Raw genomic sequence first — 23,905 nt, forward strand, 5'->3', positions numbered from 1 at the left:
TTGATGCTAGTATTAGAAATATAAAATCTTCAGGGGCCTCCCCAGTGGCACAGATGTTGAGTGCTGTGTTTCGAGGCTGCCCGTAGCCTCTGCAGTGCCAGTTCGATCCCCAGCCACTGGCGAGGGTCCCACATGGCTCATAGACCTCTCCTGCCGCGCCTGCTGCTCCCCTCAGCAGTGTACTTCGTCAGTCTGCCTGTTCTGCTCCCCACTCTGTCTCTGGTGAGTTCTCTCACCCTCCCGTGCTTCTGACTGTACCCAGTGCTTGTATAAATAAATAAATCTTAAAAATATATATATATTAAATCTTCAGCAGAAAAGTTCAGCAAAAATTGTCTGATTTTGTATAATAATCTAGAGTAAAAACTATACAGAAACATTTCAACATCCCATCTCTCCTCCTCCCCCAGGAGCCTTGCGTCTACTTGACTTACTAGTTCTACCCACGTGTGGTAGGATGTTTTGTGCCGCCAACATCTCACTCACCTCTCTCCACAACTGAGGTGACATATGTGGCCCCCTAAACGTTCCACCAGGAAGTTTGGGGGGCAGCTAGTTAAGAGGGGGCTCCCAGAGCAGATGGAGGAGTTGAGACACATGAGGTCACAGAACTACTGCCTCTCCCCCTTCAAAAGAAACCACTCGCTCCATTTATTTCAGAACCTAGAGGAAGTTGACAAAGTGTTGTAGCAGCACAGTGCACTATGTGGTGGAGAGTCTACTGCTTGCTGATTTGGTTCCCCTTACAAGGTAAGGACTCTGACTTAATGTTTTTGATGTTCAGTTGACTTAATGTTTTGCCAAATCAACCTATCAGTAGGTTGCCTGCATTCATGGAGGATGGATGACAGAAGACAACCCAGGTAAGTTTGCTAACACCTCCAGACCAAGCCAAAATTATGATTCTGGGGGATGGTACTACCTTTATTTAATCTTTTGGTCAATCGCTAAAGGGTATAGGAAGTATGTGTTTCTGGGGGAATCTATGTTATGGCAAGATGTAACAAGCTTATTTGGCTCTATCTTTAAAGGGTGAACTGTCTTTTGAGGGTATATCAGTTTTGCATTTTAAAAAATCCTTGCTATATAACCTTAGCCATTTCTCTGAAACTCAGTTACTATATCTTGAAACGAAGATAACAAGACTTGATCAAACTCCCTGGGTTGTTATAAGGGTCCAATTTCAAATGTGAAAATACTTTGAAAATGACAAAATGTTATATAAGTCTTAATTCATTCAGAAGTAATAATAGAAAATAATAATGAAAGATAAGTTTTCTTTATTTTCCCAGAGTCAGTTAAACTTTACACTTTTTCATAGTTCTCAGATCTGATTTTTAATGCTAATTCTAAATTGGCATTATGAAAATTAAAGACACTGTGGCCTTTTGACACAGGTTAGATTATCTCTACCCAAAAATAGAAGCAGAGATGTAGGTGACCCTGAGCCTGATTTTATCTTGTGTCAGATTCTTGCAAAAGAAATCACACATAAATATACTGCTTGCTTGTTGTGTGTTTGTTTCCAAATACTAAGTCTGTAGTTAGATTTCAGGTAAGGTCCTATCCTCAAAATCAACATCTGCCATACCAGTGTTCCAAAAGGATGCCAGCAAACAAAAACTAGATTTCCTATTTTTACATAATTCAACTTCCTATTTTATATGCTTCCATTAGTGCCTTCTTTTTTGGTCCCTGTACCCTGAGGCACTTTATAAAGATTCAAGTTTGGTAATAAATAATATTCATTTCTTTAAAAAGGAGATTAAAGAATCACTAATGCATTCAGAAAGTCCTTTTAGAAAGCTAAAAGAATGTTTTCAATTATTCCAAAGATTAAAATAAAACCTTTAACCGACCTTAACCTTTTTAGGATTCGAGTTACCTTCTAAAAATACCTCACCAATATAAGTTTTTAAATCAAGGCAGCAATAATCATGTCTTACAGTAAGCCTAAAAACTAGTCTCTAGTATATATTCAAATACTATCTATAAAAAGGGGGATAAATGTGTTTATTTTGTCAGGCATCATGCTAAGCACTTTATGGTAACTATTTTAATACTAGCAAAGATAGTGAGAGAAGTGTTAGTATCCCCTATTTACATATGAGAAAATTGAGTTTAAAGTAGTAGATAATTGCGCAAATTCCAAGTTTTTATAGTTAGTAAGTAGCAACATAAACATTGATTGACCTGCAAAACACATAGTAAAGGTATCTCAAAGTTTTAAAGAACGTTTGTATCTATGTGTTGTGATGGAAAATGAGTTTCTTAATGTGGATCAAAAGTTTAAAAGCCACTGGTTTCTACAATTTGGAAGATTCATTATGAAAAAAATCCCAAGTTAAAAACTCATCAAAAGGGCTCCAAGAAGGCCTCCAGACTTAACAGAATTTGGCATTTGTCCATTCTGACCTAACACTGCTCAGACCTGTCAGAGTTCCAGATTTGGGGGGAGGGGAGCTGAGTGTGTGATTTACTCGTGACCAAAAGGACAGCAATCAGGAGTGTTGGCAATAACAGAATTTGTCAACTTTTTTTTAATGAACTGAATCATAGGAAGATCACTCTACCTTCTTCTAGAGTAAATTTTATGGCTACTAGAAATTGAGAGACAAAACCAGGCCCATAATCTTGGAGTCTGTCCCTTTTCAAGGCAACTACTGACCAAAAAAAAAAAAACAAAAAAACAAGGCCCTAGGGTGGGTAAAAACACTCTAAGAATAAAGAATTTTTAAAAATTCATTCCATTTACCTATATCAGAGAAGATGAAAAGCTACAAATTTCGACCCCCTATTCTGGTTATTTAGAAAGTAGGATGCAGGAAACAAAGAACATTTCTTTCCACATTGGCTGAGGGCCTGCTGCTCCTTCCTTTGACCAAGAAGTCCCATCTGTACCTGTTGACATCTTGAGACAGATTCCTTAAGCTATATGGGAAGTGATTTGATTTTGACCAAATCGTTCATTTTCACACTGGTTGTTCTCACTATTGATTCTAGCGAATAATAATAATTACCCCTTTTTATAATGATTAAAATTGAAGAACCCTTTTGTCTACCACCTCATAGTGATCATGGACACAGTGTTTATTATTCAATAGCATTACAGAGCAAAGTTAGCAGCCTATTGAAATATTTATCATTGAATATAGGCACTTACTCATTTTTAGTCATTAAGACGCAAACTCTTGAGCAGGCTCTGGGAATATAAATTGAATGAATGGCAAGAAACTTTTCCATGATGAGTCTGCAATCTATCCATGGGCATACTTGTAACCAGATAATTATAAAGTCACATGTTAAGCGCTATCATAGAAGACTAGCCAATGCCTTTGGGGAAGAGAAAGTATGACACTGGTGAGGAAGGAGGCTAAAGCCTTGAGCAGGCAGATTTGACAAAAGTGTGCTTTGAGTTGTGTCTAGGAGGAGGTAAGAAAGGTATTCTAGGTGTAGAAACCAGTGTGGACAAAGGCAGTGTTTCTGGTGGAGCCTCAAAATTCTTGAAAACAGCAAGTGGCCATGTTCGCTAAGCTTCTGGAAGGGAGAATCTGCAGATGACACTGGGGGAGAAGAGAGAAGTCAAGTTGCCTGGATTTTGGGTTTGATTCCTACAGGCAATAGGAGCCAAGGGCCTACTGTAATGAAGGAAGAGATATGATCAAATTTATGTGCTTAAAAATCCATGTTATAGAAGCAGATGAGGATGGTAGATTAAAGATATAAGAGACCAGAAGGAAGTGATTGCAATGACCTAAGGGAGGAAAAAAAGGGGGCAGCCTCAATGAAGGCAGCAATAGTGAACAGAGAGGAATAAGCTGATTAAAGGGTGCTGTTGGAGAAAGGAGGCTGGGGTGCCTCTCAAATATCTGGTCCTTACTGGTCAATGGTGATATTAATTAATACAAGGAAACCCTGGAAGGAAGCAGATGGTCTATCTATGTTAGGAGTGCATGTAGCATAGGAACAGAGAGTTGATGAGTTCAAATTGGACACGCCAAGTTTGAGGTCCCTCCAGAAGCATGTAGGCAATAATGGGGCTACCGGGGGAAGGAAAAGAAAACTTTACTCTTTCTTCAACCTACTGTGATGACATTAACTGTGATGAAGAGGTGGAGCTCACACACTTCAAATCCCAAAACCTTGGCGAAAAGCAAGGCATCTTAAACATTGCACGGGATTTGTTTATGTGAACTTCGGTAGGTGACTGTGGCTACCACTTCCCCTTTTGCTGGAGTATCAGTCACATGCTTTGACATGAAGCTGTTCCACGGATAGGACTATTGTTCATGGGGCTGGGGGCTAAGATGACAATGAACGTCACAGATTCCACCTCTATATATACAACAATCATAATTTGTATGTCCACACTCAACTAGCAGCCTCATAATAACATATAGCCACACATGGATGGATGAATCCAGTCACAGAGTAATACCCAAACCCAGAACTCAATATCCCACCCAGTTAACAGGATCACCCAGGAGTACATGATCATAACCTCTCAGGAAAGACACCACTATCATTTGTTGCCAAGCTCTGTTGTCTCAGCATTTCTGAGCCACATAGGGATCGTTTTCAGACTGGAATTCTGAAGCTTAGATGGGAAGAACAAGTAGGCACCAGGCACTCAGGATCTACACAAGAAAGGCAGAGTGGGTAGGATACACGTGTCTTTAGAGCCTGCAGAGGAGGAAGTGGTGAGCAGAGAAGGTACCCCACACTCCACTCCTCTGACAAAGAAGGTGAAAGTTCGACTCCAAACTTAGATTAAAAAAAAAAAGTAAAAGATGAATTCCTGTCTAGTTTTCAATAGCAATGAGAGACAGGGGAATGTTTCCTTAGAAGGTGTGCTATTGCACTGAGGCCTAGTTATCCTCTTTCTGGCATTTAACAGGACCATGAACACTGAACAATATTCTGAAGCACAATAGCTGCAGCAGTGTGGGCTGTGGCTTCTCATTGGGGCTAGTCATTCTTTTCTTGCTACTGTGATTTCCTGTCTCTAAATCAAACATGGGGTCGATATGTTGACACTACAAGAGAAACAGGCCAGTGAAGCCAAAAGCAAAACATTTGGAGCAAACCATTTGGAGAAGAAACCTATATTCTATGCTTCAGACTCAGCCTTTTCCCTCTGAAATTCAGGCAGAAGTCACTGTGGTTCCTCTGATCGGCAGCCTGGTCCTGAATTTCAACCACCAGAACCAGCATTCTTTAGCACAGACCATGCTAAAAAGCCCAGCTACAATTCATTATAATGTTTCAGACATTATAAGTGTTCAAAGAGACTATTTGACTCAAAAGCATGCATCCCAAGAAAAAAACAATGACATATACATCTTTAAAATGGGAGGCATTTATTTCTATAGTTGAATCTCGCCACTCCATTCCCCTCAAAGACAAGCTTCCTAGTGTCTAAACCATCATTTTAAAACAAAGGTGAGGAGGGCCTCCCTGGTGGAGAAAAGAGTTAAGCAACGCACTATGAAGCAATCCGCAGCCTCTGCAGCACGAGTTCGATCCCCGGCCAGCCAGAGAGAAACCCACATGGCGAGGCAGACCTCTCCTGTCTCACCCGCTGCTCCCCCTCAGCAGTGTGTTTCATCAGTCTGCCTGTTCTGTTCCCCACTCTGTCTCTGGTGAATCCTCTCACCCCCCGCACCTCTGGCCTGTACCTCAGGTCTTGTAGGCATAAATAAATATCTCTTTAAAAAAAAAAACAAAGGTGAGGATTTGGGCAAACTTTTAAGTGTCCAAATCTGTCTTAAAGGATGATGAAATTGGGATGTGTTGCTTAACACTCATCTTTGCTATTGATTCAGTGCAGTAAGTCACTTCTGGCTCCCAGCATTCTTAATAAAACAGAAGAGCAAAGGAATCTGCCCATTGCCAGCACTATACTGCCATGATGAAAGCTGGCACCAAACCAGTGCTTTGCAAGCTCACACCATGATATTTGTCCATCAGGAATAAATTTTAGAGAAATAGCAAACATAGACACTCTAGAAACAAAAGTCTCTTTGAAGGAAGCAAGACAATGCACAAGACCTCGAGAGTAAGGCAAGTAGCATAACGGAATGATTATGGAAGCAATGGAAGCTAGTTCTGGATTCAAACTCTTGACTCAGAAGCTGCTTAACCTTAGAAAAAATTCCATTGTCATTTCAAAGCACCTCTACTAATATTACTCATATTTACTCAATTACAGGTTGGTTTTGTATGTGATGAAAGTCACAAATGACCCAACCTAAGCAGAATCCTGTCCTAAAGCCTCAATGCTTTATTGAAAACAGCCTCTTTTTATTGACTCCTCCTTGTTCATTATGGTATTGGCTGATGACATGGATATTTTTCCATTAGAATTTGAGTAAACTGTTTTCCCATGAAAGTCAATATGAATACAATACAATAATTCTGGGCTATTATTGCTGGAGGCTAGGTTGAAATTAATGACCTAGGAATGAAACAACCAAAAAATCTACACCAATTAATTCCCAGAGCTCTCCAAGTCATTTTTTCCTATTAGTTGAAATGCAACACAAGGAAATAAAGTCCCTTCTTCTTTATTTATTTTTAAAATATAAGGTTTAAAGTTATACAGAAAAGCTCATTACATTTGCTATTCAGGATTTATAATCCCACGGTAGTCTGTTTGTGGAAATGTTTTTGTACTTTCATTGATGAGAACTGTTTTGTCCTTGAGGGGAAATTCCTTTTTTAGTTTAAAACTTGAAGAAATAACACATGGCAATAAATGCACCCAATCAGCAGTAAAACCAATTTATTTCTCTATCAATTTCCTTTTTAGGAGGGTAAATTTGCAGCTGCTTAGAATCAATTGTTTATCATTGGCTGTGGGTTGTGATTTGGGGAAATTAGATTCTCACGTTTGCCTGGTGAAAGTACTGCTGTGAAATATTAAATTGGAAGATCTTAGAACATCCTCCCTCTGGGGCAGAGACTCATCTGCAGGTGGGGCTTGATGCTGCCTGGGAAAGCAGATCTGTGTTGCCCGAGAGCAGTGCAGGTGATAAATTCTGTCTTAGAACCACAGGCCTGTGACTTGGACTTGAAGATACAAGTTGCCCACTTAATAAACTGAGGCCAGGAAGACTGAGCTTTCTGGGGTCTCATTCTTTAGAGTGTCCAACTCAGTGACATGAGCATGGAGTTGGAAGCCCACAGACCCGAGCAGAGATTCCCAGATCCAGGGTGTAGAGCGAGCAAAATAGGGTGAGTCTGAAAGTTAAAAAGAATAACATAGTCTGCAGTTCCCAGCTTAGGGCAGAACAAGTGCTCAACAGATGTTCTACTCTTCCCTTCTTTCCTATCAGAACCGACCCCTTCAAGACCTTCAAGAGCCACAAACATTTATGGGCATTAAGTTATGTTTCATTTTTGTGAGAAAAGTATAGCAAATGATCAGATGAGTAAACCAGGTGATGTTGAGTCTAAGACCCGGCCTCAGCCCAGGAGAAAGCTGACTGACACTCACTCTCTTCCTTTACAGAGGCCTTTCTGACTAACCACACAGAAACCATCACTGTGGAGGAAGGTCAGACGATCACTCTCAATTGTGTGGTTTCTCAGACCATGACCACCTCTCTGCAGTGGGTGGCTCCTTCTGGATTCACCATTTATTTAGACGATCGTCCTGGTAAGTGAAAGAAATATAGATTGCCACCAGTCCTAACCTGAGGGATTTTCCAAACAGGCTGATGGGACAGAAAGTTCGTATGAGTCACCCCAACAGTGGGCTTGGCCCCACCTACTGCTTCACGTCAGTCACGCCTAGGAGGCTGTTCTTTCACACTTGGCTGCTTTTTCTGACAGGAAGTCTGAAATGGAAACCCCACCAGAATGGCTGGTAAAGGGGGCGCAGATCATAAAACGTAGTTCCATAACCCCCTGTTACCCCCACGTCACTCTGACTCTCAGTGGCCATGAAACCACCAATGACAGCACTTTGACAGGCAACAGACTGGTGGGGGTTAATCCTCACACAGCCAACAGTCACCCCCCCATCAGGAGCCAGCTGCTCCACTTCCCAACTGAGCAAGCCAAAGTCACATCACAAGACTCCCTTCCAGATATCTCCTCTTCTGTTGGTCTTAACATAAAATCAAGATGACAGAGTGATAGGAACCTATAGGACTTATTATTTTGCAAAGGAGGACGCATTAAAGCACATTAAATGAGACCTAGACCTCAGCAAATGCCTGATAAAAGGCACTTTTTTTTTCTTCAGATATACTGAGCTATGACACATGGCACTGAATTGAGTTCAGGTATACAACAGAGTTGGTAGGTGCATATACTGTGAAATGATCACCACAGTACATTTTGTTAGCAACCATCCCATCACATAATTATGTATTTTTTTTCTGTGGAATGGCATTCTTAAAAATCCATTTAGTTTATCTCTTTGGGCAGGATTTTACTAAATCCTTCCCCTTCACAAATGAGTCGATTTTATCTTCATTAAATATCCCTAACTGCCAAATACTCAGAAAGGTCTCCAAACAGCAATTTTATCTCCTTTGTTAAAGCAGAGCCTCTAGAAAAGTTGATGTGCTTGGAAAACATTATTAAGCATTGATATGTTAAATGTAAAATAACTATAGTCTTTCAAGTTAAATCTACTAACACTCGATTATAGAATCAGTACATACTAATTGCTAAAAGCGGGAAGAGAATGAGAGATAATTTTGTTAAATAGCTCTTTCTGTGATTTTGTTTTTGGCAATCTGGAAGATCGACATTCTCAAATTTTTCCAGCAGAATGCCTTGATCTACCTTGGTGGTTCTCAACTGGGGGTAATTTTTACCTTCAGGGGACATGTGGCAATGTCTGGAGATAGTCTGTGTTGTTATAACTGGGAAGGGCAGTGGTGTGGGGTGGGAGGGCTAACATCTAGTGAATAGAAAGGCCAGAGATGCTGCTGAACATCTTACAATGCACAATAGAACCCCCACAACAAAGACTGTGGGCTCAAATGTCAACACTGTTGAGTTTGAGAACTCCCAAATTCCAGCTCAAGCAACATCAGTGTCCCAGAACACATAGCCATTGTTCCCAAATGAAAAACAACCTTCCTTGGTCAGTCATTTAAGATTTAAACTACTTTAGCCTTGTTCACATTATAAACCTTAACAGCAAAAAAATAAAAAACAAAACCACTCATTTCAAGAGTCTCTGATTGGCTAAGGGGCCATTGTTTTGACCTAAGATAGAAATCCCAGGTCAATATAGGATCAAAAAGAACACTAGTTACTGGCTAGAAATTTCCAGAACTTTCCAGAACCCTGGAGGGCCCTACTCATAATCTTTGAGAAAGATCAAATAATGAACTTTTAAAAATTAAAAATAAGAATCCCCAGTTCAAACAGTGCATTTATCTTCTATTCTTCATATTTGTTATGACAAGATGACCTCATATAATCAGACTTCAAACAGGTAACAACCATTGGACATTTTTCATGATGTAAAAAAAAAAAATAAAAACTGTTGTACACCTAAAATTATTTCAACTGCAACTGAGCCCTTCATCAATGTAGTGTTCCTAATTTCCTACAAGCACAAATAAAGCAAATTGTTCATTTCATAGATCCCAGTATCAAAATATTTCCTTTCCTACACTAGCTTCAAGATACTGAGAGGCATCCAGCTGGTAACAGAATTTGAAAGGCAGCTCAATCAAGGATGTGACATTTGTTCCTTTCAAGTGTGAAAATCAAAAGCTATTCCTGTGAGGAATCAATCCATGGAGAGTCTGTATTTGTCTGATGCCTTTCCTCATTAACAGCCCTCTTTCCCTCTTGCACAGGTTTAAGGAATTCCAAATACCAGATTCTTCATCATTCCACCTATCAGTTCTCCATCACCGTGCATAATGTATCCCAGGAAGATGAAGGCGTGTACAAGTGTTTACATTACAGCAGCCCCGTGAGAACAAAGGAAGTGAAACTGATAGTGATAGGTAGGTACCTGAGAGCCAAGGAGCCAGGATGCAAATGATGGATTTAGGTACAAAATGTTGCCTAAAGTAAGGCATTTCCTGGGTGCCATATTTCCTCTGCCATCTTGTGCTGAAAGGAAACAGAATAGCACTGATAGGGGCAAGACTCAGATACAAAGGCAAATTTATAAAATTCATCTTTGGCATCTGCTGAGTTTTTTCTCCAAGGAACTAAAAGGAAAGAGACTTAATATTTGGTGGGCTGCGACTATGTGCCACTAGATGGCGGCTAGGGAATCGCGATGAATCAGCCACAGTCTCTACCCATAAGGAGATTGCACACTAGCTTAAAGCGAAATGTGTATATAAATAAAGCAAAACTCATGGCAGGTACAATGAATTCAGATGAAACTGCAGTGGACACCAGCTCACATCCTCTGCCACAGCAAGTTCCTCTCTTTGTATGTGGCGCTGGGAGGTGTGGACAGGAAGCCGCAGCTGCCTGATCTGCTGTCACTTAGTTCTGCAGATGGTCAGCTATGTTCCCTTTCTTGTGTGTGACCCAACAAAGCCATTAAAACCATTGCTTTCTACTGATCTCGAAACAATATAATCCTACATATCACGGAAAGAAATTCTTAGACTTCTCTTGTTGAGTTAGTAGAGACTAGTGTCTACCATAAGGTAAAGGCAAAGTAGCTCAGGAGGGGCTCTCTGAAGATCTGGTTACCAATGAGACCCAGCTGGGGAGCTGTCTTCTCCTCACCTTACTGGTCACCCCCAACACTACTATAGCTTAGACTGGTTGTGTGCCCTTTGGGGCTCTCACAGTATCCCAGGCACACCCTTTATCTTTGTACTTAAAACACTCTCTTAAGTAACAGTTTAGGAGCTGACCTATCACCAACTAGAAGCTCCTTAAGGGACCATAATTTTTTCATATCTAAATCATCAGCATCTAAGGACCTAGTGCACACTTGGAACTGACTTACATGGTGTCTCAATGGCAGGTGGATGTGGAAATCAATGTGAAAAAGCACGGCTTGCTAGCAGTAAGAATAGATGGGAGAGAGGAAGGAGTAAACCTAACTAAAAAATATTCCCAAGACAGGAGTAGGAAGCCAAAAGACCAATGGGCCTTTTATAAGAGAAATTTATCTGTGATGTTAGGAGGGGACAGAAGTAATTTACTTTGAGGTGAGTCATAGCCTCAAAAGTTTAGAGCTAAAAAAGGCAACTCATAAGCTAGCTCCTTCATGTCACTGATAAGGGAAATGATATGCTAAGAAGCTGGGGGATGCACTCAAATTCTTACAACTTGCTGGGGTCAGAAATGGGACTAGAACTCAAGCCTCTACCTAGTGTTTTATCAATCTAAGGCAGCCCTAGGTCATATTTAAGAATTGTTTTTATAACATACCTGGAATTTTCAGGGACTAATGACCCACTGGGTAACAAACATTCTAACTGTAGCTAAAGTAGCTTTACAAACACATAAAAGCAGTTGTATTCTGGGAAAAGCCAATTAAAAAAATATGCCCATTAATTACATGCCAATTATGAGACATGTGATATCTACAGCTTATAGGCTCTGTGCTTTGCTAAAAGATATAAACCAGCAAATTAAACACAGGAAAATCAAATTTCTTCTAGCAACTCCTTTCAAGCCAACCCTGGAATATTCAGTTAACAGAACGCAAAATGGAGAAGAACATGTTATACTTAAATGTTCCACCACGAGAAGCAAGCCCCCTCCTCAGATAACCTGGCTCTTGAACAACATAGAGATCGATGGTAAGTGGAAACACAGTTCTCTTTCCTTCTTTGTTTTCCTTCCTACTTAAATTTCCAAGGGATTTTAAAATGTTCTAGCACCCCCTAGTGGCATGAAGTGCCAGAAAAACACCACTCAATTTATCAGTAATCAGTTCTTTTCCAAATTATCTTTATATCCTAATCAGTATTATACTTTAATATTTAAGGAATAATTAAAAATAACATTACATGTTTTTGATTAAACCAAGCTGAAAACCTAAAATGGAATAGTATAGCCTCTTAAAATTTGACCAAATTTCATAAAAGATACCAGATAGCTATTACTCTGAGTGTAAACATTTTAGCATAAAAATGAAAATAACATTTAACATAATACAAGCAACCAGAACAGATAGCATCTTCCTTATATACTGTAGAGCCATGTTATACCTCCAGTGATGAATACAAATATTATAGTAACAAAGAATCTAAACTGTCAGCCTTTGGATTGATATAGGGTAACTAATTGTCATGCTTGGGAACTGTTTATAGTTTGTTAACATTTCAAGAGACATTACAAAGGATTTTACATAATCATAGATTCTTACAGCTGGAAGAAGCCCTTTATAGTTGAGGAAAGAAAGGGCCCATGGAGTTCTAGAGAAAAATGACATAAAAACTCCGATCTAATTCTCAGGCCAGTGCCTATTTTATGTCACTAAAGAACTCGGCCTTAATTTCTCTATTCATTCCACAGGAGTAGTCTTGGAGTTTTATTTCACAACATCTTCAGATTATCCTTCCTACCTGACTATGGAGAGCTTGCTTATCTTTTTCAACAGTGAAGGGTTCACAGAAACCTACACTCTGTCCAGCATCTTCCCTTTGTGACAAAGTTCTAGAATAAGATTAGAAATCAAAATATTTCGTCTAGATGTCAAGGTCAGCGGACTCTCAAAGGACCAACCAATCCAAAGCAAGAAACCGCCACAGTCTCACATACCTCTTTATATTGCTCCCTAGGTAAAATTCACCAGGAATTTGAAACTGATGGGAAGAAATGTAATAGCACCAGCACACTCAAAGTCCACGCCTATAGCAAGAACTCCAAGGTGGATTGCATCATCCGACACGAAGGTCTGCAGGGTGGCAAACTGGTCAAACCATTCCGGTTTGAAGATTTGGGTAAGAACTGCTGATTATCTTTAATCATTTTTAATTCATCTTAATATTACACTATCAAACAAAATTTAATGGAGTGGCAATAGTCTTTCAGAGCGAGATGACTGTCAATAAAGCTCTCCTTAATAGCATATTCCTTTAATGATGGAAATGTCTCTAGCTGCACATGAGGGCTATAACAGGGCCAACATTTCAGTTGTACAGAAAACCCAGCAGAGCACCACATGCAAAGACTGTCCAGTTTGCTTTGAGATAATGACAGTGAGTATAACTTGACCTTCAATAGTTTTACTGAGTCACATTTTTGGAGAAATCCCATAAAATGGACCAAATCTTTGTGTTTAACACAAAGAGGGATAACATTAACTCAAATAAATCTAACCTTGTTGATTACATTTTATGCTACTATAAAAGCCACATCAAGTCACGCTTGCTCCTTAGATTTATTTTATCATGCCTGTTTTGATTAGTTTAGCCTAGCCATTTTAACATTCTGAGAACACCACAATAAAAGTAACATAAAAGTAAAACACCAGCTATTCAGTAGGAAGAGGTGCTGGCTCCATTTTCACAATCTCTGTTCTCTGATTCCTTCATCAAAAGTTAAAGCAATAGTTTTAAAACCATATAAAACTTTTTGAGCCAAAAAGTAACCTATAAGAAGTAGCATGAATCACAAGTCTACAATGAATAGGAATCTGACCTTCATTACTTTCTATAGTAAATCTCGGTGTAAAAAGAGATTCCTAAAGTACAAGGATTTCCTTCTACTAGTGAAGGAGGAAACTGTCAGATGGCATCCACTGTGGGAAAAGCTCTTTATCAAATGCAATCGCTGATAATGAAAGACTTTCATTAACCAGAACCTCATTGTAGGAACACTGTGTGGGGTGCTGTGGGGCTGCTGCTGTGGTTAACAGGTCCCCCCACTCACCACCACGTGCCTTCCACAGGTCACTTTCTCATCAAACCAGAAGTAGCTACGAGGAAGGTGCACTCAGAACAGTCAAGGACCCACAAAAATCTGACACAACTATTCCTACTTCTTTATGATTCATTCTCCCCGCCCCCCAGCCTCCACCCCCATCTGTGAAATGGTGTATATGGCAGGTCGGGGGTGAGGGAGGCTCACCAAAGAGAAAATGAGACTTTGTCTATGTAAATGCTTCTCTGAAAGTCATTAAGATTCTTAAACAAGAAAAGCATCAATACTGAAAAATATATACATATATTTATCCCAAGAACTGTTCAGGTCTTCTACAAGGTTCTATATGACTCAAAATCACAATGATAAAATGTTTCAAATATTAATAATAGGTTATGATTTGACTTTTAATTGTGACCTATGAATGATCTAACGCTCACAGCCAGATCTCTAGTAAGTTTTCAAAGAGGAATTCCAGGATCAGCTGTTCATGACTTTTTTCTCTTTGATGAGCTATTATATTGACATGCAGCCATTACAAACTTTTTTTCATCCAATTCATTTTTAAAAGTTCACTAGCTGAGGATGCTTTGAAACAAGTGTACCAGTAAGGATTCTGACCCCTTTCATCTCTACACCCTGCATGGTAGGACCTGGCAAATGAGGATTACACAAGAACCCTAGCTGGGAAGAAGCGCCAAGAGAGCTGCCTTCCTTTGCAAAACCCACAGTATAATGCTTGGAGGAGGAGGCAGAACCACAGAAATAGACCAGACTCTCTTCATTAGATTTATTTCATCTTTTTAGTATTCCAAATGAAGGACCTTGAGTTTTTATTACTTAGCTGTAGAAGGAAAAAAAATTGAGCAACGTTTCTCAATTTTTTTTAAATTCAGGAATCCTCTGCACTCCTACAAATAAGTGAGAACCCCAAAGAAATTTTTACAGAATTGTATCTGTGGATTTACTAATTAGAGATAAGACTGAAAATTTTATTCATTTCAGAAAGAATTTATCCACTATCTATCAACAGAAATGGCTTATTTTATAGAAAAAAATATATTTTGCATGATCAAAAAGTTAGTAGGGAAAATAGTATTTTACATTTTGAAAATCTCTTTAGTGTCTTGTTTAATAGGAGACAATTAGGTCTTCTTAACTTCTGCATTCAATTTCTTGCAATATGCTGTTTTGATTTAATAACTAGATTCACCCAATTGTATATACTTCCCTCACAAGAGAAGAATATTTTACTAGCCTTTTTCAGGTAGTTCTAGATATTCTTTGATGCTACATGAAAACTCGACAGGAAGTAGTTTCATAAGTTTAAGTTGCTTCGTGGGATTCTGAAACCATGTCAATGAACTTGTCATGTGTTGTAACATTAAAATCCACTGAACAAACTTGCATTTTGATGGATCTTTTATCCAGGGATGATTTTGTAACATCATTTGGGAAATCTCAATTCACTGAGGTATACAGACCTTTCAAATGTTGACACATTTAGCATCAAAAATCCCTTTCCTTGATATTATCGTTTGTTCTCATTACAAATAGATAAGTATACAGAGCTGTTAAGTTCAGAGTGGTGGATACCAAGTTTTCAAAATTCTAACTTGAAATGGCTAGTGCAAGTGAGAAACTAAATTGTTAATACTATCTAATTTTTTTATTTAAATAGTATATCTAGTGGATATTGTATTGCACAGTACAGGTCCATAACATTCTAACCAAGTAGGGAGAGAAATCATAATGTACCATTATCTACCTAATCAAAACATTCACTGTAAATAAATCTATTTAGCAGCTTTCCAACTGAGAGCATAAATCAAAGGAAATTCAGACTCTAGTTTTAATGTACATAAGTATGCATCCTATTTTGTACATAATACATATTATTCTAGATCATTATGGATACATTTTTTTCTGTGTTCCCTAATATTTCCCCTGTCCTGTTCCTTTTATAATTTGTTTCTAATACTTCTATTTGACTAACTTTGAAGACTGACTTTTCATTGCTAGTAGCTCTCCTTTTTTCAATTTTTTTCTGGCATCTTTGTGGTCACAGAGCTCATTTTCACCTTATTACTATTTCTCTAATGTTCTTGAAATGTTCTTCCTTTTCTCAGCATTCTTGCACACAATTAGGAACATTTATGATTTTCAAAAAATTTAAATATTTAATAAATTTTCAAAACCACAGAAAATTCTTGGATGAAATAAAAAGCCAAGAAGCACTCTGAAAACATTACCCCCTGTCACATAGCAGGATCAATATTTATAAATTAAAAGGCACCTAATGCCCCCTAGTGGCAGCTCTGTGCATTGCCTGCTGAGACCTGCCCCATACTGAACCCCTAGAAACATTCCTAAACATTTTCTTGTCTTACACAATAGTATTTAGTCAATCTTATGCTGAATAAGTAGCCAGATGTTGAACTGAATACATTCTATAAATGAATACATTAATTCTCACCAAGAAACTCAAAAAAGTAAATGCTGTTAACATCTCCATTTTACAGGTCAGGAAAAAACACCCTTTGTGAGATTGGGCATCTTGTCCAAAATCATTTAGTAGCAAATAAGTAAAATTGGAACTCAACCAATCTGAGCCTGGTTTCAAAGTCACCTAACTAATAGACAAGTAGGAGATACTTATATAGACAGTCAGCTAGAGGGACTGATCGACAGATTGATGGCTACAGAAAGAGACGGCTGATATGCTTTGCCTGCTACTGCCAAATGCACCCTCTGTGGAGGTCCACAGGCAGATTAGCAGATGGACAATCAGCAGGACCCAAATTCAAAAACCAGAGTAAAAGCTACAGAACATATAGTTCTGAGGTTTCTGCAAAACCTCCACAAGCAGGTAGCAGCCAAATACCATCTCTAACCTATTGCACTGAGCACGATGTGGGTAAAATTGCTTTCAGTCATTGCAGAATTTTGCTTTTCCCCTTTCTTAGTCACTGATCAAGAGACAACCTCAGAAGCCCCGGAGAGAAGTTCTCCATCCTCTCAAGACCCTCAGCAGCCCACTAGTACCGGTAAGTGCCTAAACCATGAAACTTAAAATCACGCTTCTTTAGGAAGATCACCTTTCCAGTGCTAAGCTTTAGGAATATTTTTTATTTCATTTTTTAATAAGATTCTACAGGACCTTCCCCTAAAGAACTATAAAGGCAGGAGAAATTAGAAAGCCTCAACTATAACTCTAATTTCTTGGATAGTGGGCCCCCCTAGATCGCTACCTCTGAGTAATAATCAGATACCTGATTTACCTTTGTATTTTATCGAGTGGAGTATCTGGCAACAGCAGGTACTCAGAAAATGCCATCTGGATGGAAGGATGGATGGATGAATTTATGCATATGTTATGGTGCTTTCAGCAAGACAGCTTCATCCAAAAAGCATAAATTCTTACGTGTCCTCTTTCTGTTTCAAATGCTTTCTCAATAATTGCATTTGGTGGGAATATGTTTTCATGTTGTGATCACATTCATAGTTCGCAGACTTAGATCACATAATTTATCCTGGATAACATTTAAAAGTAGATGCTTGTGGTTTAAGAACACAGTTATAGCTGACACAACTACTAAACAGCTCAGTCTTCTCCAATTTAAGATTTAAGAAATGCGGTTTCTACAATTCCGTTCAGCTTCCAATTTCTACAATTTTATCACTCTAATTCCCGCTCTCAGTGAAATGGGTGACTTCGTTCCCCTCAGAGGCCACAGGGTGGCACTGTGCAATGGCTAACAAACAAGTCAGCAGAGGAGAAAACACAAGCAACAAAATCAGAAAAAGATTTCTCATTTTATAATTCTGCTTACCCCACGAAAACTTTGTCTAAGGGAAAGGCATGCATGGGCCTGCATGACAAGTCAGCCTGTGTTTCAACATCAAAAGCATTGCTCTGTGCCTCTCAGGAGATTAGGCTTTCTCACCTTAAAGCTGGGGGGCCACTCATCAGTGTTTGCTTGATACCTTGAAGCATCCTAGAAACCTCACTAAATCAGGAAGGGAATCTAAAATAATGGTTTAAAGTTGGAATTCTGAGTTTCAGCATTAGCTCTACCTGTATTTGCTGCAGGACTTGAGACAATTTGCTTAAATTCTCTAAACCTCCCTTTATCCAGAGCTGTGGGGAGAAACAATATATATACACCAAATGCTCCTTTAAGGCCTGGCACAAAGTAAGTGGTCAGAAAATGTGGACCTTAAAAAAAAAAAAGTTAGTCAAAGTGAGGCTGGCCTTTTGCAACTATATTTAGAAGTCAGTAATTCAAAAATTATCTGGTTGGACTTTTTAAAGAGACTCAATTTGATTTCCAAAGCTGCTTTGTATATGTATGTGTGTACACACACTATAGTCATAGGTATACACCTTGTCTTTCTTTCACCTTTGTTGCAGTATTGTTAGAGACTGGTACATCAGAGATTGACAAGGAAAAGGAAGAACAAACCACTCAAGACATTGACTTGTCCACTGGTAAGTGTCCCCCCATTTAGAATGAAAACAGTCTTTTAACCTTGGAATCAATAAATCCAAAGGCCTTGTCAGCCCTCATTTTTCCTGACCCTTCTATTGGTTAATGACTCCTATTTCTTGACTTAGTTGCCCCGACTGGCTTCCCTGACACTCTCCCTGGTGCTTTTTCTTTTTGGTAACCATTCCTCTTCTGTGTCCATCAGCTAGCTCCCCTCTCTCATCTCTTTTTTTATATGTCAATATTCTTCTGATTTTATTTATCCATCTTTGGCTCTTTCTTAATTCTTAACGAGTTTACCTATTCTGAAGATCAATCTTGTTATCACCAGTCAGAAGATTCCCATACATTTATTTCCAAAACATTCACCTGAGCACAAGCCAGTTTCATTTCATTCCTATATACTTCTCTACTTGAACTTTCTGGCATTTCTTCCAACTCAAACCTGCCAAAAAATAACCGCATCTTTTTCCACAAAATCTACTGTCTAAGGCATCACACAGGTGCAAAACCTCGGTGCTATCCTACACACACACACACACACACACACACACACACACACACACAATCACTCAATTCCCAAGGAGTCTGGAGTTCTCTTTTTCAGGGAGTTTTTCCAGTGTCTCCAACCTGACCTGGGCCTTTGTCAGGTTGCTGCATGAAGTATTATAACTTCAGTTGCTCCTATTAGGGTCCATTTCTAGCACCCTACCATCAAAACACCCCTTTGTACTCTTCACACCTGTATTCAGAACACCTCCATGGCTCCCCCAGTCTACACCACAAGCCTGAGCCTTAAGCCCTCCATAAGATGCACTCTACCACCACCCTCCTTCTAGAAAGCCCTGACAAGCCACATTCTTTTCTGCATACTTCATCCAATTTTGATTGTTCTGCCCTTGTTCGCCTGAGCTGCCCCATGGGAGGAAAGACCCCAGGGGTGCTCTCCTGACAACCTCCTGCAGGTCTAATATCCTCACTGAAAACCTTCCTGGCCCACCTCATCCCTGGGGCCCAGTCTTGCCCTGAACCCCTGAACACATTATGCTAACACACAGGGGGCCCTCAACCTGGCCTGGGTATCTTATTTCTGTTTGTTTTTATTATCTGTTGACATGTAGAAAGAACTACCCCCTGTCTGTAAGCACGAGGTTTACACACAGCAGGGATAAACCTCATGCCTAGACTACATTTGGGAAGTATTATGTATATTCCTCAATAACCAAAAAAAAGGAGAAAAAAACCCTCCAATTGTCTAACGTCCTTTCATTTTCCTTATAGCACCAAATCCTCAGTATTTGGGACTGGTGAAGAAGAAAAGTGGCATTCTGCTGCTCAGTCTCGTGTTCTTCCTCATTTTCATCCTGTTCATCATAGTCCAGCTTTTCATAATGAAGGTCCGGAAAGCACATGTGGTATGGAAAAAAGGTGAGTGGCAGAGAGCCCTGTGGAGGGTGCAGGGCGCTGAAACAATTGGCTGGGAAAAAGGAAAATCCTGTCGTTAAAGCTTTTCTATATAAATGTGGCATGATCTATTTAGTAAGTGCTGTCATTCAAAGAAGTGATTGTTTTGCACTAAAGAGAAGATATGAATTTCCATGGACTATGGTCAAAGGGAACGCACCAAGAGAAACTTAGAGCAGCTCTGAGAATGACCATTAAATTATAGAAGCTTCTATTCACAACAGGATACAAAAGGGACAACGTATCCATTCATTCATTCAGTAAGCATTCATTGAGTACCTACTAAGTGCTAGGCACTGATCTATGTCCTGGGAACACATTTTTCAACAAAAAAGGCCCAGTCTCTACTCTTAAGGAATTCCTCTTGTAGGAGAGGTCAATCAAAGGTTGAATATCAGACTGTTTGGTTTCTTTTAACATGGAAAGAATGAGCTCACTCTCCCTCAACAATAATGTCAGCAATTTATCCTTAAGCATTCTGATTAATAGTTATCATTGGAAACAAAAATAATATGTTGCTAGCATGGAAGTTTCTATTAAAATACATGGACACAAGTATATATCAAGCTGGAAGGAACTTAGAAGTAATTCAGAATAACCAGTTGCTCAATTCATTTCATAAATGTGTCCATGAGTAAATCCCCTCTTAATCTGAATGATAATTAAGTCCTGTGCTGTCCAGGATAGTAGCCACTATATGGCTAATGAGACTTGAAATGTGGCTAGTTGCTTTTGAAATGTGCTGTAAGGAAAAGATAAACACCCAGTTTTGAAGACTGAATACACATACACACACAAATATATCTGATAATAATATCTTGGATTTTTTTATTTTTTGAATGTGGTACTAGAAAATTCAAAATTTCTTGTATGATAGATATTATCATGCTATTGCACATTGCTGACTTAGTCACATATGATTCAGACACCTACAGTGACTGAGAATTCATTATGTCCCAAGACAAAATACTATGTCTTTGAACAGCTGACCCTCTTGAATCAGTTCTCCAGAGTAAGTAATATCAATCTTACTAGACATTAAGATAGATTAATTCTCATCATAAACAGACTGACTTTACCCACTTGATAGGCAAATGCATAGGATTTTTCAAAAAATATCCCATTAATGTACCCTCGTTCTTGAAGGGGTGTTACAATTGTTCCTTCTCGAGGTATAATACATGATTCTAATCTGCTGTCATTTGCCTTCTGAAGCTCTACCTAATACAGTCCTTGTATGAACCATAGTAAGAAATAAAAGCTTATTGAATGAAAACATGAAGGTTGGGAGGGAATGTTAAGTCCACTATTATAAGAAAACAGAGGTACTGTTCAAACTCACATTTCTATGTATAGATGACGTCTGTGACATGAGAAATGAATAATGGGTATCTTTTCTTACAGAAAATGAAATTTCAGATCACACTGTAGAAAGTTACAGATCAAGGTCAAATAATGAAGAAACATCCTCCCAAGAGAAAAATGGCCAAGGTAAGTCAATTCAGGGACCTGAGACTTGAAAACAAAATCCTTAATTTGTTGCCTTTAGGGGGAGAGTGAAATCAAAGTAGGATTTTTGCACTAGAAAGTCAAGGAAGTGCATCTTAATAAATGAAATGGAACCTGTGAATTCATGCAGCTTAAGGCATTTCCCCCCAGGAGGCCATTGTGGGTCTGTACACCCCTCCTGTCCTGCAGACTATCCCCTACACACACCTTACCAATGCAGCAATTCCACGTTGCATTGTCAATTTTTGGTGTGCTGGTTTAGCTACCAGTGTCCCTTTAGGTAGTAGTTTATTTACTCTGTGTCTCTATATCCTCGCTTGGCACAAATGGAATGTTTGATAAATTTATATTGACTAAATGAATATAAGGGAAAACAGAAATGTTTCAGCATTTTTGGATGATTTCATTGCAATTTCTCGAGCAAAATATGTGAAGGAAATGATGAAGAGTCTAAAATAAGATAGTGAGAGTGAGAGAGAGAGAGTGTGTGTGTGTGTGTGTGTGTGTTATGTACACGTGCATGCATGTCAGTGTGTGTGTTCTTGACAAAGATTCAGCAGACAGCGATTAAGACTAGAGAAAAGCAGGAATCATTTACCTCCCAACTATTGTTTCCTCCATGCAAACCATGCCAAGAATTGCAAGAAATGCAGTGAGCTTTGCCGCTATTATATATTGGTTTGAGGTTTTTGTAGGAAGCTAGTCTTTATAATACCTCTGCCTTTGTGTGTGTGTGTTGACATAGCAGAGTGTGAAATGGAAAGACAGCATAGCAATGCTGGCAAGGAGTGGGGCTCAAGTGAGCAAACTGGGTGAGAACTGGGGTGGGAGAGGAAATTGTAAGCTCCTTGCTCTGCTGCAACCCATGTTCCTGTAGTATCAATCACCCACGCAACTGGCAAGTAAGGAGAAGGATGGTGTCCATATAAACCCTGAACTGGCTCGCTTCCTATGCTGAGCTTCCTATGCAAGGAATCAAAACAATGGGAATAGAATTAGAATCTCTAGCAGAGAAAGAAAAGTCCTCAGCTCAGCTGCTGAACAAGAAGGTCTTGCAGTCAACTTAGGAACATTTAAAATGAGCATCTGTGCTCCAAGACCCACCCTAGAAAAGTCCATCTCCAGGGACTGTTTGTGGGAGACTGGACTTTCTCCTGGGCTCAGGCCTCGACTCTCTTCCTCCATCCTTCAGCATCCTCAAATCCAGCTTGGTTCCAACTCTGTTTTTGTTTTTTCAAAAGATAACCTCTGGAGCCACCTCCAGTCCATGTACATGGTTGCACAGGCTTTGAGTGCTCCATCCAGCCCTGTTTTGTTTTTTTTAGTTGAGCTCATGTTATTTTAGGAAACCGTATGTGTTCCAGGAACAAAGGTCCACATCTCTTCAAATGAATGCTGCCACACTGCACTCTGTACCAAATAACCGCACCTCCCCTCCCCCTTTGTTCTGCCCATCCGGTGACCTCAGTTTTGCAGTCAGAGTCCAAGGGTTTGTTTCAGTTTGGTTTTGTCTGTTCCTTTGGTTTCTTTAAATTCCATGTGCGTTAAATCATCGGGTATCTGTTTTTCTCTTCTCAACTTATTTTGCTTAGCACATTCCCTCCAGTTCTATGCATGTTGCTGAAATGGCAAGATTACATCTTTATAGCTGAGTAGTAGTCCACTGTGCATATAAACCACATCTTTCCCCACTCATCTGTCCTTGGGCATTTAGATTGTTTCCCTTGCTGGCTGTTGTAAATACTGCTGCAAATGAACACAGAAGTGCATAGATCCCTTCGAATTAATGTTTTTAGGTACTTCTGTGAGATACCAAAAAATGGAATTGCTGAGTCAAAATGATAGCTCTATTTTTAATATTTTGAGAAACCTCTTTACTGCTTATTTTTCTCATTACTCATTACTCATACTACTACAATTAGTATGAAATTTTACTGAAGGGAATGTGGTTTTCTCAGGCACACATGTTATTGTATTGCAGAAATGTCTACATGTTATTTTTCAGGCTTAAGAGTATATTGTTTATACAACGAAAGTCTTAAAAATTTAGACTACCACACATCATTCAGACCATTTATATGCATCAGTGAATTTCAGATTTGATTTTGAAAACATTAATATATAGACCTAAAAAAGCATGTACATAGTGTTTCAGACAAATGGGTACAATACTATTTAAAATATTAATCATTCACTTGCTTATCTTTCAGCTCCAAGCTCAAGCTCCAAGGGCTGCATCACCTACATCACTCAGTTGTACTCAGCAGCAAAAACAAAGTCACACCAATCAAAACAGAAGGAAGACCACACCCACATACCAGAGAGCATCGTATAGTCCCCCCCGGCCCACCACAACAGAAAACATGATTCCAGAGAAGCTACACCGTCACCTCGCTGGAGCAGCCTGTGCAAGGAGCGTAATTATTCTGTAACATGAAAAACATACTCTGAGTGCAATGTAAGGTGGCATCCTCCGATGTAACCTGCCCTGGATCCAGAGCAGCAAAATGAGGACTAAACCATAGACCGCAAGCTTCGTAGTTTAAAAAAAAAAAAAAAATAGGAGGGGGAAAGAAGAGCGAATCTATTATGCCTGACACTACTTCAGAGCAAGAGGA

At 39.3% G+C, this 23,905-nt stretch overlaps 1 protein-coding gene across 1 annotated transcript; it reads left to right on the plus strand.

The window, feature by feature from the left end:
* Positions 1-457: 457 nt before the first annotated feature.
* On the plus strand, positions 458-23,622 carry CRTAM (cytotoxic and regulatory T cell molecule; the record flags this gene model as incomplete). Its single annotated transcript, XM_084249849.1, has 11 exons — positions 458-750; positions 7,514-7,660; positions 9,831-9,983; positions 11,616-11,756; positions 12,741-12,902; positions 13,974-14,016; positions 16,732-16,871; positions 18,239-18,316; positions 19,596-19,742; positions 21,183-21,269; positions 23,498-23,622. The coding sequence occupies exons 1-11, from the start codon at positions 705-707 to the stop codon at positions 23,620-23,622; spliced, it is 1,269 nt and encodes a 422-aa protein (XP_084105975.1). The 5' UTR covers positions 458-704.
* Positions 23,623-23,905: the final 283 nt, after the last annotated feature.

Source organism: Talpa europaea (genome assembly GCF_964194135.1).
Source record: "Talpa europaea genome assembly, chromosome: 12".
Lineage (NCBI taxonomy): Eukaryota > Metazoa > Chordata > Mammalia > Eulipotyphla > Talpidae > Talpa > Talpa europaea.